This window comes from Saccostrea echinata, unplaced genomic scaffold (assembly GCF_033153115.1).
Source record: "Saccostrea echinata isolate AGI-Se365-2 ecotype Australia unplaced genomic scaffold, CSIRO_AGI_Sech_v1 ptg000001l, whole genome shotgun sequence".
Lineage (NCBI taxonomy): Eukaryota > Metazoa > Mollusca > Bivalvia > Ostreida > Ostreidae > Saccostrea > Saccostrea echinata.
The window spans coordinates 12502337-12518493 of record NW_026889750.1 but is presented as its reverse complement, the minus strand read 5'-3'; the positions used below and the strand labels follow the sequence as shown (position 1 = coordinate 12518493).

The 16157-nt window shown below is 31.5% G+C and overlaps 1 protein-coding gene across 4 annotated transcripts in view; it reads left to right on the top strand.

The window, feature by feature from the left end:
- Positions 1-15538, top strand: part of LOC133185471 (hepatic leukemia factor-like) — a 144304-nt gene extending 128766 nt beyond the window's left edge. For 2 of the 4 annotated variants that reach the window (XM_061320740.1, XM_061320714.1), the window contains one exon: positions 14936-15538. In XM_061320740.1, the coding sequence (XP_061176724.1) occupies positions 14936-15255 (320 nt within the window). In that variant the 3' untranslated portion in view covers positions 15256-15538. Of the gene's footprint in view, positions 1-9919; positions 10343-14935 lie in introns of those variants that run through there. The other 2 variants (XM_061320731.1, XM_061320723.1) reach the window with 2 other exon arrangements.
- The last annotated feature ends 619 nt before the right edge of the window (positions 15539-16157 follow it).

Here is a 16157-nt window from a genome sequence, read left to right as displayed (position 1 = left end):
AAATATCGGCAACAGTTTGCTGTAAAGTACTTACTGTGACACTTTAAAAATCGCAGAAAGGAAGTATCGAAAAAAAGGAGAAAACATACAACTTATAGTAAAATTCAATCGCGGGAAAGCAGTATAAGGTAGTCGCGGAAACGCAGACAGGTTGCAAAAATAAATTTGCGGAAAAGCAGGTGGGCGAGGCTTGTGTAGAAAGAATTTTCATTTCTTTAGGGGCGGGGGGGGGGGGGGGGGGGGGGTCTAAAAAGAAATGTTTTGACAAGAAAACAAAAGAGGCTAAAGACATTATTGTTGATGGGCGATATTATACAAGCATTATATTTTACTCTATACTAAACATGTTGGTACACTGTAACATTTTTAGGTACACGACCGCGTTCTCCCTTCTGGGTCCTATACAGACCTATGACATTGGAAATACCAGAGAATAAATACAAAAGAATGGAAATGCGATATTCTTTTCGGATACTAGATGATCTAGTGACGTTTTTTAATTTTGTTAAATTTGATTTCTTTCGGCCGTTATCCCTCTTCATATATATACATATACAATGTACATGTATGTACTTGGAATATGTAAATGATTAATTTTCGTACCGGATAGATATTTGTGACATATACATGTATATTTATATAGGAGAGATATAATCACAGTCCAGTGCACAGCCTGTGTCGACGCAACTAGCATACTTCAGCAAGTAACGTGTTTAAAACATTAAAAAAAATATATAAATAAAAACAAAATCATAAAAACTTTGAGGAGACAGCGTTAACTTTAAAATGTAATAATTATTTATATATATATATATTTTTCCCCTAGACTGACTAGTAAATTATTTTCGTAAGATTTGAATTATTAAATACCGATAATTTAAATTAATGCGATTTTGGATACATCACAGACTTCTAGCAGAAGATACTGAATCCAAAAATTTCATTTATTACAGAGTTCTTCCGGATATATACTCAATATTTGATAATAAATTTATAAGGTTTCATTTGTTAAAATACTGAATATATTTATAGTGTTTCATGAATTATTGCACCTGGTTTTAAAACTTCGATTGACTACGGAATTTTTGAGCCACCATCATTAAAATCACTGTTTTTTAAACGACTAAAATTCAAATTTAACGATTCGAGGGAATTTCGACATTTGAATAATTATACAAACAATCGCATAATTTCCACCAAAGAGTTCAATTTATCTGAAATAATTACAGTTTGAATTTGGTGACGATCCATTATTGACAAAAAATAAACATGTTTCTTGTACAAAGCATAGTTACCTCAAATGTTTAATCATATTACATTTAATATATTTAAGCATTTAGATTTGCGGCTTTATAAGTAATTAAAATCATCATACTACAGTGTATCTAAAAAGGAAACAATTCGTCTTGTCAAAATACGTTTCGCATTTTGAAACAATCCTATCAGGTTTTGCGTTTATCCTATCGTGAAGATCATTTATCAGGTCTATCGTGTTTTGCGTTTATCGTATTTTGCGTTTATCGTGTTTTGCGTTTATCCTATCGTGCGTGTATCCGGTCCTATCGTGCGTTTATCCTATCGTATCGTGCGTTTATCCTATCGTATCGTGCGTGTATCCTATCGTATCGTGTATCCTGTAAAGAATAACGATGCGGGTACTGTATTTTGATGCTAAGTTTGGTTATCTATGTCATCTAGTTTGGAGCTGGGGTGGTGGGGTAGATTCCTTAACTTTACATTAGAATGAATGTAAGGGCAAAGAGAGATAACTGCTGAGAATGTTCCTATTGTAAAGTATGAAACCTGCAACTAGTCCCATGGGATTAATTAGCTTTCCTCTAGAAGAAAATCCAAAGCATTATCTGTTTCTGTCAAATTGGGATTAATTAACACCTCTGTCTGCAAATGAAGTTTGTTTTGAAGTTAAGGTCAATTCTGAATGATGTTTACATTCTCTGAAATGTGGATTTAAAAAATGTTCATACTTTATTTTGGTAAAATACACAATGAGTTATGATTTTATTGAATTCTAAAGACAAGATATACATCAAGATAAGTTTTTTTTATTATTTATTGATTCATTTTTTTAAAATTTTTTTTGTTTTGCTGCCTTACGTAAATTCAAGAATACATGTACTATTAATTTTAAGGTAGTCCGATAATAAACTCATTCTATCATTACTGGAAAAGTTCTTATTGTAAACTTGGAAGAAAAGGATGAGAGAGCAGTACAATTAATCCTCTGGGATTAATTATCTTGTCTGGGGCAGAAAATTTTCCAAGCTTATCTTTATTTGTCACTTTAAGATAAATTAACCTAATTTGTTTGCAACTGATGTTTGTTTTGAAGTTAAGGTCAAGCCTGGGTGATATTTGCATTCACTGAAGGCTGGCATTTTATAAAACACATGCTTTGTTCTTGTTTAAATATACATTTAATTGAGTTATTATAGATATGATGTTTTTTACTGCCTTATGTAAATACAGGGATACTCTTTACAGGTTGTTTGATATTTAGGAATTATCTTGAAATTTTATAAATACAGTTGTTATTGCATATTCTTCTTAATATATTTTTTAATTTTTGTAATCAATTAAAATTCTCATTCTGTAAGCTGCACCCTTATATTTCTACCCCTTGGCGGGGCCCTTGCTGACTGGTCAGTTTTCTAGTTTCTATGGTGATCTGGATAAATTAAAACGTGCATGTAAATTGAAATAATAAATTAATAAAAAATAATTAAATTAAAGCACGTACATGTTCTTATACTGTATCTTGAGATAATAAAATTCTATAATTTATCGGAGACCAGTTTTTTTTTATTCTTCTTTTTTTTTTTAGTAACAATTGTTATAACCATTATTATCTTCTTTTTTTCTCTATTATGAATTAAAGTACTTATTGTCTGATAAATTTACGCAATGTATATTTATATATTAATGGATTTTAAAAATATAAAGAAAATAAATATGTAACTATACATGTAACATGCTACCTGGATTATAAAAAAATATAATGCATTAATAGATTTTAAAAATAAAAAATAATGAAAATAGATGTGTAAATATTGCATGTTGTCTGGAGAATTAAAATATATAAATGTAAAATCATGTTTAAAAATCATGTTAATATTTTTACACTGTACATTCACACGCTTTGCTTGTACAATGTTTAGATTACAAACTGGCATGTTGACTGGTCGATGCGCTGATGGTCAACACATTTTATCACTTATCCTTATTGTAAAACCTGTTCAGCATGTTGATTGGTCGACGCACTGATGAGTAAATCGCTAATCCTGATTGACAACTCTGTTATGCAACACCGAACACACGTTCAGTTTCTGGGACCGCTACTGAATTTGAGGTTCGCTTTCAGTGTTCGCTCTGGGTCCGCTATGGTTGCACTCCGGGTTCGCTAGGGGTCAGTACTAGCGGACCCCAAGCGAACCCAGAGAGTGAACCCGGGGTGCGCTCTTGGTTTGCTTTCTGTTAGGTTTTGTCTGGTTGGTACTGTAATTCATTATAAATTTTGTCTGTTATTATCATAGGTAAAAGTATACACTTCGCTTACTATAATAGAAAATTTTTGTCCGTAATATTTTTTTCACACCTTATCACTCTTGGGACAATCAACAAAACAAAAGATAACACCTATCTACACCTGTGTTTCATGCACTGTCACTTGTCTATACACAATATCTTGATTTTCACTTTGAAGTTGCCGATAGTGACTGGGGAGATTAGTCACACTTCAGTGCACTTACCTGAGCAATTTACATGAAGTCTGTTTATTTCATGAAGTACATGACAGGATAACACGAACTCTTATTTAACTCACCTCGACGAAGTCGAGATGAGCTTACGCTATACCCCCGGCGTCGGCATTAGCATCGGCATCCCATTTAAAGTTTTAGGAGCAAGTCCCATTCCCAAGTAACTATAAGCCCTACCTGGACCAAACTTGCATGTATGATGCATCTAGGGATGGACACTACCACATTTGCTTCGGATGCTGGCTCTGACCTAGATTTTTCCAGATGAATGACCAGGTTAAAGTTTTTGGAGCAGGTCCATTCCCAAGTAACTATAAGCTACCTGGACCAAACTTGCATGTATGATGCATCTAGGGATGGACACTACCACATTTGCTTCAGATGCTGGCTCTGACCTAGATTTTCCAGATGAATGACCAGATTAAAGTTTTTGGAGCAGGTCCCATTCCCAAGTAACTATAAGCCCTACTTGGACCAAACTTGCATTTATGATGCATCTAGGGATGGACACTTCCACACTTGCTTTGGATGCTGGATCTGACCTAGATTTTCCACATGAGTGAATTTTAGCCATTTTTTAACCAAATTAGCATGGATGATGTTTCTAGGGATGGACACTTCCTGACTTGCTTTGGATTCTGAATCTGACCTACATTTTCCAGATGAGTGACCAGAGTAATTTTTTTGGAGAAGCTTTATAATATTGTGGCCTGTTATGATTAAACTTGCATAGATGGGGCATCTAAGGATGAAAACTTCCAGACTTGCTTTGGATGTTGGAACTGACCACAATTTTCTTGATTACTAAACAGGTTAAAAGTTTATTGAGCAGGTCTATTTCCAAGTAACTATAAGTCCTACTTAAACCAAACTTGTATGTATATTGATCTTGGGATGTACCTATCCTATTTAGGAAAAAAAAAATATTATGTAAAATCTGCCTTACTTATAGATAACATTCGTCGAGGTGAGCTCTGTAATCTTTGATTACCTATGTTTTTCATAACTTATTTTCTTTGTATGTTAATCCTGAATTGTACATTCATAATGAATACGTTTTACCAAATGTGTTGAAACTAAATTTAGTGTCAGTATTAACCCAAGCTTTTTACGCTTGATGTCTGGATCAATGTTCATAGTTAATTACATTTACAAAACTACCCGATTAATTAAGAAATAATTAATTAAGTGAAATTTACTCTCTCATCAGTCTGTCCTAGTGGCTTTGAATTTATATGCTCATCAGTGTATCAATGAATTTTAATTATACAGCGACATTAAGTGAAAATAGGTAATTTTGGATGAATAAAAGAAACAATTTGAATACATGCTCTTTGTTGCTATCTTAATTTATTTAATGTGTGACCAAAAAAAAAACCCCGAAACATTGGTAATTTGAATTGACCATAAATTAAAAATGAAAGTAGATCAAAATAAACAAGATGGATGCCAAGGGATCTAGAAGATTTAGTTTGAAGAGTATTAAGCTTTATTTAAGTGAATTTATTTATGATAAAAAGTTGAAACAGAAAGTAAATATTGTGAAATGATATGTTAGTTAACTTGTATTTCAAATAAACCTAAAAAATCGAAATTATGTATAATACATCCAATAATTTACACAAACGCCGTATCATGTCAAAGGTCCGACATGAATTTCAGCCGACTATGGTTATTATAATAGTCGCTTATTATAAAGTTTTGGCCTGAGAAATAAACTATGATAATAAACGAATTGTACTGATAATAAACGAATTGTACTGTACTAGGGTTAAAAATAGTGATACGGTATTAATTGCGAAAGTTGTAGCAACATTTACCATAAACATACGAGGGTTATTCAAAAAATACATAGACAATGTCCCTCATCATCATATTATTTTTACACGATTTAAGATCAACACATTTTCATATGTAATATGATAATATGATATGATAATATGTCTCATATGTATTTTTTCGATGTGTGTTACCAGAGGCACTGTGTTGGACAAATGCCACTCAATGCCGCTGACTTTACCAGAAGCTTTGTGTTGGACAAATGCCTCTCAATGCCGCTGACTTTACCAAAGGCACTGTGTTGGACAAATGCCGCTCAATGCCGCTGACTTCACCAGAAGCTCTCTCTTGGACAAAGACTTATTAAACACCAACCCATTTCTTTTGATTTTTGTGACTTCTTACATGAAGTATGAACCAAGCAACTTTATTTATTTTATATAAATAATTTACACTGACAAAGTTACGTGATCTAGCTGTCTAGATCTCAGTGCACATTAGTTTACTATGTTGACATCACAATAACACGATACTCTTGTAATAAATAAGATAGATCTGTTTCTGTAGATCATAAATTTGAATTGGTGGTTGTGCTTGTATTTTAATTCTTAATTTGTTGAAGAAACTTTAAAAATCTTGTTTTCTCCACAATTCAAGATCATTGCAATCTTACAAAAGCCTGTTTTCCAAAACCTGGACTCTCAGAGGAAACTTTGATATAGACAATAAAAGCACTAAAAGTCTCTACTTTATATTGATGTTTGAATTGGATATAGAGTGATAGTCAATAAATTTGTATACAGACAGGGCCATTTTATGCACAAAGTGAACTCGCTCTTTGAACTCTTACTTACTTTTAAAATTCATTTTTAAAAAAAGAAACCACTGCATAAAAGTTGGTAAGTTAGTGTTTTCACATATCTATTTAGGCCAGGTAAAATTAATCTTTAGATTCTCATCCCCGCCCGCCCCTCTCAAAGTGCCCCGCCCCGTTGTTTTTTATTTTGTTTTTTGGATGCCAGGTAAAATTAATCTTTAGATTCTCATCCCCGCCCGCCCCTCTCAAAGTGCCCCGCCCCGTTGTTTTTTATTTTGTTTTTTGGATGCCAAGCGTATTATTTTCATGTATTTTTATGCAGCAAGAATCTGGGTCAAAATTTAAGAGTTATCTCCCGTCTGTATTAAAAGTCGCGTGGCGCTATTTATAGCAAAAAAAACTATGTGAAGAATGGAGAAAAATCGGCAATAAAAGCAGTTTAAATACGTAAGGAAAAGATAATTTGTCAGTAAAGAGAAGGCAGAAAAGCAAAAATAACATATAAACACATCTAGATACCATCACTGGCATGGGCAAGTTTTTAAAGAGATTTTAACCAAGTAAAAACAGACGAAGAAAATACACATGGTCAAGTTTTAAATAACGATCTCCAGTTGTATGTGATTTTGCATTAAAAAAAATAATAAAACATCGTCCAAAGACTTTAGAGAATAATGGTGCTAAGGAAATGTTAAATCTTAAAACTGTTAAGGCCTAGGCTTTTCAGTAGAATATTTTACAGATTTACACAATCCTGTTTTTGTAAATATGATATATTTTAATGTCGAACATGTCAAGTCTCAAGAACGATTGAATGTATGAGAACAGTAGAAGTCTGTGATATCTGTATATCACACAGAATAGAAGGAGTTGTTGGTAAAACTATAAGGTATTTGGGGAAAGGTCGCTGAGAAAACATGCATATGCAATTTATTAGGATCAGCACCTCATTTTGTTTGGCATGTGCCGTATCTGTGTACTTGATTATTTGTTAATAAAACTATAAATATTTTAATTTTCTATAACAAGAATCTTCTGTAGATATTTAAAAGAATATGAAAACAATAAAATTTATTCATATTGGCATTAACATAATGTAAAAATTATGTGTACGAATGTTTTGTTGATACATTCATTTATCAAAAATAAAAAATAAAACCCGCCCACCCGCCCCAATTTTTTAGCAAATTAGGATGAGAATCTAAATTTTAAATTTATATGGCCTTACATAAGCTGTTTTGGAGAAATAATATGGCTGGCTGGATTGAGATCGTGGGGTAATTGGTCAGTTTGTGATGTGTTAATTGTCGTTACCCTGCCTGTCCTGTAATTCTTAATAATATTAATTCATGTTTGAGCACTGTGAACTGGTATTCTATCTCTGCAGTTATCTAGCTATCAAATTATATTTTTAAACAAACATTGTAAATAAAGTATTAAGTGATAGTTCAGACTAAGTTTTGATTATGTAGCATATATATTTCTTCCTAAAAATAAAAACGAAAAATTATATGGTCAAATGTCAGTTTTCATTATTCTATCTCCACCCAATGGTAGATTCTAAAAGAAATATTGTTAAATACCTTCTATATTTCACAAAATCAAGTGATAGGTATAGCCTAGTCTACCACAAACAGCTATCTGTGACCCAAGAATAATAATCTAACCTGACTTTTCAGTTAGGAAGGATAACTCTTATCTATAATCCGTTTCTTTGTATTAGTATAACATATAACATAAAACATGAAAAATGGGGTGCATTTAAAATAAACATATTCACTATATATGATAACATTCATAAGCAAATAATGCCATTATTTAATCAAGGAAACTGCATAGAACATACCTACTGTGAAATCAAACAACAAAACACCTCTTCAATATTCATAAAAAATGAGTGATGACAAAAATTGCTTCCTCTATTCAAACTGTGATTTTGCATAAAAATATGTAATTGTATTTTGCATCTTTAAATCGATGATACGTACAACTTGCAACAGGCAGAAATACTTTTGCAAATAATTTTTTTTTCTATATGTGACGAATTCACAACGTGTGTTAATTAAGATCAGTTTTTTTCTAAACATTTTAAGTTTGCCTGCCCCTAGTGTACAGTAGAAATGCTAGATTATGGTGACAATGCAGAATGAATTTGTGTATGTAATATGTTTTGGAAAATTATCAATGACTGATTTCTTTCTAAGTTTCATTGGGTTTTCTTGAATTTTTTCTTGTGTATTGAAATTGAAATATTATATATATATATATATATATATATATATATATATATATATATATATATATATATATATTATATATATATATATATGTATATATATATATGGTGGGTGTATCAAGTTTTCTAATTAAGATAAACATAATTTTTCTGACTTCTAACTTCTTTTTTAGTCTCCTTGGTTATGATATGAATATAGAGCTACCTTAAAAAAAATATGTAAAGAAAATGTAAATGTGTATTTTGATTACCAGTTAATCGGTCTGAATGTCTTGCGGTTAACCAATTAGCAGTTCTGTATTTGATTTCCATCCCTAAATTACTATGTACATGTATGTCTATGAGGTACATATGTGTTCAGTAACCAAGTGATAATTTAGTGATGATTTTAAGTACTACTGTTGGTCGTTTCGGAGATAAGCCTTAATCCAGTGTAATGGTGAATTAGTACATCTGCTAGTCAGTTGGAAGATAATCCATATATTGAATTCATTGTGACTTGTTTCCTGGTCAGTGTTGGGAAAATTGAAGGAGGATGTAGTTTCTAGGATATAATGGCCAAGTTGACGACAGCTATAACTAGTGAGACTCTGACTGATGTAAAGGAAGTGAACTGGTCACTGTGATGTAATGAGAAGTGGGCAGGTATATTGACAGCCTGAGGTCAGTGTACAGCAGATCACAGGCCAACTATCTATTTGCTGTCAGGTACCCAGGAAGTGACCAGCGAATATTTTTATAATATAGATTCTTGCACCTACATAATCCTCAGGCTATGCCATGTTTCTACCTTGGGTTTATTTTTTTCTTCAGTCAAGATCATGTGATTACTTGGAATTCATTTAAAGCATGTATACAGTACTTTTGGTTAGTATTACTGGTTGTGATCTGTTATGGAAGAGAGACTTCAGCTTGAAAAAGACGTGATTTTCTCTGTCCACATTTGTATGGTGGATTATAACAGTGTACAGATTTCTTATGTCACAGAGTTCTTATACTTACCCAAGAGATATTAGTAGTGGCATTGTTGTCTATCAGAGACATTACATCATTTTTATTGGCTGTTACCTGTTACTGACCATAGAACAGGAATTTTACAGATATTTACGTAACATTTATTTCTTACTTTTTTGGAAAAGGATTAATATGAAGAATTAATAGGAACTGTTACTAGACTGCAGTTGGCATTTGTTATACATCACAAATTTAGCTCAATTATTTGCACAGGTATTGTTCAATAAGGAAAAGAAGGTGACCCTTTGTGAAAACTTTAATTTTTGGGGGAATTGATTTATATTTATTCGCAGTTTGCACCCTTGAGTTCTGCTTACTGGTGTTATTAGTGAATGGCTTCGTATGGTAATAACCCATGCTTTGATGGTAACAAACTTGGGCGTGAAAGTCCAGATAGCTTTAACCAATATTTTTGTGAGACTAATAAACCTTCTGAATCTCGACTCCCTAAATTGAACCTCGAGGGAAGCTATGGAAAACTAGGCATGGACCCTAACTTTAGTGATTCTTATATGATGGATGGACTTGGTGGTAGTGGTTATTTGCCATCAGGAGGAATACCTCAGGGACATTGCTCTTCAGCTGGCCCCTCCATGGTAGTGGCACCCTCCATGAGTCATGGCTACATGGGACAAAATACAGGATTACATACAAACAATTATCAGTCAGGAGCTATGTCATCCAGTTATCTTAATCCTTACATGCAGTTTCAAGGCCTAGGTAATATATCCTTATGTTGACATACTGTCTGTGGTTTATCCTGTTCATGAGATTTATGTAGTCAAATATCTGCATGCTTTATTTTCTGATGATTTTTTTTCTTAAATTAGATTTGGCTATTACTCACATTTGTCAATTTTTTTAATTTTTAATCTGTATTTTAAGTTCCCTTTATCAAGATTTATAGATTTATTTTCCTTTTAATTGTTGAGAAAAAACCAAACAGATTTCTTAATTAATTTTTAGATATGAAAGATATTTGTCAAGAATTTTTTTCCAATTAATAATTTATAAATTGTATAATTTTATTTTATCGAAAATTTTTTTTAATTGTACATTCACTGATATGCAAATTGACATTATCTAGAGGTATATTCTTTGAAGAGTAACCAAAATATAAGGTATGTCATTAATTAGATTTTTTGAACCAGACATGCAAACCAGACAGTAACTATTATCAACAATGTGGCAATACCCCAGTTGTACTTAAAAGTAGACAAGCATTATGTAAGACAATAGTATTATTCCAACCTGCCCAGCCCTGTGTTATAGGGTGCTAACAGTGGGTCTCATTCTTTTGTTGTTCTCACAGCTTTACAGTTGTATATATGATGTAATCTTACCCCCTCTCTGTTTATTCATCTGGTAACAAATTGATTTCTTATTTTAATTCCTATTTAATGGGATATTGATATCAGAATCCCCAAAAACCACCTGGAAGAGAAGTTAAATGTAAAAATACCACTTATTATGCATAGACCAAAGTAGTATAATTTCATTTCTTAACAACATTATGATATAATGCACAATTAAGTTATTTCTATAATTCAACATGCACAATTTTTCTTCTTTTTGAAATTCATGTTTTTTTTGTTAATTCTTCCACCCCACAAAATTTTTACATTTTTATATGAAATACACTCAAGGGTTAAAAGTATTAATTTTTAGTGTTATAATCCTTCAAAGAACTTGTATTTTAAAAAAATTACACAAAAAAATTATTGCTTTTGTCATTATTCTCACAAGATATGCAGATTTTAGATTTATATAATGTTTAATTTTACCTGCTATTTCTAGTATTTTCAAGTGAATTTAAGATGCAATTCTTTTTTGAATCTGGTACAGTAATTTTGATTAATAGGAATTTTTGTAATATATGAAGCTCAAATTCCATACATGAAGATTAATTATCTCAGTGAATTATAATAACTGTAATACAGAAAAATAACAATTTCAGCTTTATATAAGACAATGGTGCATGATTTGTAAAGTGCGAAGTAGAAATATTTTACAATATTTTTAAAATGTGAAGTTTGTAATGAATACGTATTAGCAGTGCAGAAATACTGATGACCCTGGAGTATATTAATGATTTAATTATACATGTATAAGCTTCAACAGGTTGAGGAATCTACCTAATATGGATATTGTTGTAATTGCACACAGCGGGCTTTAGAGTGAACAATGGTCCAATCCAGTGAATAAGCCGAAAAGCATGATGGTCTACTACATGTTTATATTTTACAACAAACATGTGGTTCAGGCAAATTTAGGATGCAATTTCAAATGACTGCGGGAAAGTCAACTAATGATAATTTTAATGTTTTGGTGAAAAATATGTAGAATAGGTACAAATTAAGATTTCCCATGTGTATTGAGTAGCATATCTATCAAAGTTGTATACATAGTAAACAATGACAATACGTGAGTACACCTCAGAGTCGAATGTTTTGGACCAGGGAATATGGTCACGATAAATTCATATTCACTGATAGTACAGCACGGGAAAAGCTGCAAGGCAATTGTCAACTAATGGACTTGTACAATGGAGTGTAGGAAACCCACATTTTACCATTGTAAAACATTTGTATGTAAATGTGAGCATGGAATTAATAGATAATGTTGTACATATTGTATTAAGTGTGTAAAATGTTTGGAATAATGCATCATGTCTTTCCAAGAGCGATTTGAAAAATTGGCCTATTCCAAACGCACATGTAGTATGTTTTGTAGTAACCCATAATGCAACTCATTTAGCTGATTGGTCGGTTTGTCAGTCACATTGGTGCCTTATTTAGCATGTAATTTTATTCTGACGTCACAGAAAATAGTTTCCTTGACCTGTTCAATAGTTATTTGTATTTCTGGAGAGCTATAATCTCTTTTCTCCTTATCAAATTTTGAATTAAATTCATTACATTCAGAAATATTTACACATTAGAAAACTTAAAACTATCTTTGCAACTTCTTACACATGTACTACATCATTGTGACAAATTCAGTTTTTTAGAGACCGAGCTAATTTAAGCTCTGCAATGCTAATAGGTCCTTTTCCTGTGATTATGTGATCTTTGTGTGTTGCCTTCTGACTTTAGTTTCCTTTTGTATAGGATCTGTGACTTCCCTCATGACAAATATTTTGATCATAATGTGTAATTATAATCATTACATCCTCTTGTTCCAAATACATGTAGTTCTCTGCCAAGTTTTCTTTTTAAGTGCTGAGCACATGATTATTAGGGAATCTCAGTCAATTAACCTTTAGTGTCACTTAATTACTATCTATGCCAAAGGTTATAAAGTAAAAATAATAGATGGAAAGTTTAAATAATTTTAATGGTACAACTAAAAAACAAGACACTTTTTAACAAAATGGCAGTGAAGATTATAAACAAGAAACATGAGAGGTTAAAAAGATTTGCAGATAAACTGAAAATGGGTGCGAAAAAGTAATGTCATAACAATGTCAGTTACATTTTTGACGTGCGGTGATAGACAAAACTTAAGATTGTGTTTACATTTTTAAAAAGTATTTTACATAACTGAATGAAATTTTAAGGCAAAAATCCAAATAGAGAGAATTATTAGTATGTAAAATTTTGTTGATGATATTGGATTTGTGAAGATTTTATAGCAATTGTGACATTACTTTTGGATCAATCTCATACATAAAGTAAATTGAATAAATCATAATAGAATTATAATGAACAAGTCTTATCTGTTTGATGAACCATTTACTTGGTTGGAAAAATTTATGAGTTACAAAAAAATTACCTGATTGCCTTCCCTAATATATATATATATATATATATATATATATATATATATATATATATATATATATATATATATATATATATATGTCTGCAGGGTTACATACATTTGAATTGATATACATATGTATACACTTTCAAATGTGAAATAATTTTTTTTAACAATTTTTGAACAATTCCTGTCTCTCTTATAAAGTGAAAAATCACCTTTTTTGAGAAGGTATATTTTCAATTTTAAGGATAAAAATGATCAGTGAAAGCCCCTCCCCCATTATGAACCTTATGGTTATATGATCCTATATATGTACCTAACATTTATTTTTATCTATATTTCATTAAGAATAGAATTAAAATTCCAAATTGATACAATGGGTTATGTTTATTTTAACCCTTTGTTTCTCATTATGTCTGGCTAGTATTGCAGTAATGTAAATAAGTAAGATGGCATGTATTGCTTAATGAGTTTATGTCATTTAATCATTGAATCATATGATAAAAACAATTATTGCTGCTTTTTTTATCAATACAATGGTTTAGCCACCTTTGAAGCACAATATTCACCTTGCCCTTAAGGCTTGGTGAATATTGTACTCCTCAGGTATCTAAATCATTGTATTGACCTCAGAACCAGCAATAATTGTATAGTATTATACATTCTTAAGTGAAATATTTATATTTATTACACTTGGTATTCTAGCACTCTACAAGCTGAATCTTATGGCAATTTAGCACTCAAAAATGTAGAATGGTATGATGATCGACTTTTATGGGTGTATCATATGTTCAAACATTTGATGAAGTGCAGGTCAATGAGGTGAAATCTTGGAGTTACTGAACAACATGTATCTGGTGATCTTATCATTTAAGTAGGGGAATCTGTTCATATTGCACACAGCCAGTAATGTGATGAAATTCTCTGTAGATATAGCCTTACTTTTATGCTTACTGAGTATCCATGCATAATAGACTAATTTGGATAAGTATTTTGTGATTGATTGGTTTAATTTACCCTGAATTCAGATTTTTATCTTCTTAGAGCAACTCTGATGTTATTAAGCACTAATGATTAACAGTTACTATGTTCATTGGTAAATGCTCTTTTTGTAATTGATGCTATTTATTTGCCTTTATTTGGCTGGAATATGTAATGTAGGATTATTTTTGATGCATGCATACAAATGTGACTTGAGAAAAAAAAAGACTCAAACTATTTGTTCTATTGTCAGCTTGCCATTTTCCATATAATGATCGACAATTGATGCGAAAAAAGTTGAGACTATGAGAGTACATGAAAATAAAAAAAAATATAAATAGTCATTCAGATGTTTCTATGTAATATTCTTGTTAAGACCGACAAGAAAAATGCAACATATGCTAGACCTGAATGTTGTTATTACCAGTTAATTGTTATGTTAATCAATCAAACACACAAACATTCAAAGAAATGTTATTATTTCAGTCATAAAATGCTATAAGTGCCATTTCTGAGCATTCTGTGCTGTATTACTTTTCTCAATCTGCTTTACTTTTGTGCTTGCAGCAGCTGCAGCAGCATCAGCATCTTCACCGACTCTAGCCCGTGCTCTAGCAGCAGTGCAGCAGACACAGAAGCGACCACGGAGTGAGAAAAAACCCATTCCTAACGAACAGAAAGATGGCAAGTACTTTGAACGCCGAAAGAGAAATAATTTGGCTGCCAAGAAGTCAAGGGATGCTCGCAAAGCAAGGGAAGATGAAATTGCCATTAGGGCCAGCTTTCTGGAAAAAGAAAATGCCATCTTACGAGCCCAAGTAGGGACTTTGAGGGAAGAGGCAAACTCATTAAAACAACTCCTCCTACAAAAGAGGTCAAGGCCATGATCTCTGAGAAAAATCCAAGATGTCCAGCCGGTGTTAAATATTTTTTATTTACTTTTTTTTTTGTTATTTAAATTTCTTTTGCAATAAAGTTTTAATTATTGTAACACTAAAATTTTTTAAAACATCATTGCAATTTCAATCATCTTTGAAAAACTTTTTTTTTCAAAGCCGGTGTCAGTAAACTGTTAGAAGTTTTACAAATGTGTGGTATGGTTATTTTTTAAAGTATCTTCATGTATAATTTTAATAATGAAGACTTGAGGAGCTCATTTATTTGTTAGTAATTCCCATATCCTATATGGAGAAAAATATTGTGTCTGTTTTATAAGCATACACTTACATTTTACTTATAAGAGTATTTCATAGAAATATACATGTATTGTACTTTTTAGCCATTCCTGTATTGATATGTTTAAAATACACATACCCCTAAAATACATGCACATGCATGTATGTAAAATCAAACTATTGATGCAAGTTAATTTCATGTATTTTAACTGAGATAAGAATTAAGTAAAGTCTTTTAAATCAAGGGAAAACAGAATTTAATCAGAATTATGTGCATGTATAAACATGTTCCTATAAATAAATATCTATGAAATACAGTCATCTGATCACACAACATTTTAGAGAGGACAGATTAAAAAGATCTGGAAAATTTTGAGAGGTATTGAATGTGTTATTGTGCAATGATCATCCGGTGAAAACTGTTGTTAGGAAATACTCTACAAATTACATGTATTGGTAATTTGAATAATAGAAGATGAAGTATTCTTATCATTTAACCATTCCTTCTCTGAGTGTTTTTCCTTTATAAATGATTAAGATATTGAGTATGTTATATTTTTATTCCTTTGTTCCGCAGCCTTCTTCTTTTTGACCTAGCTCCTTTGACTCTTCAG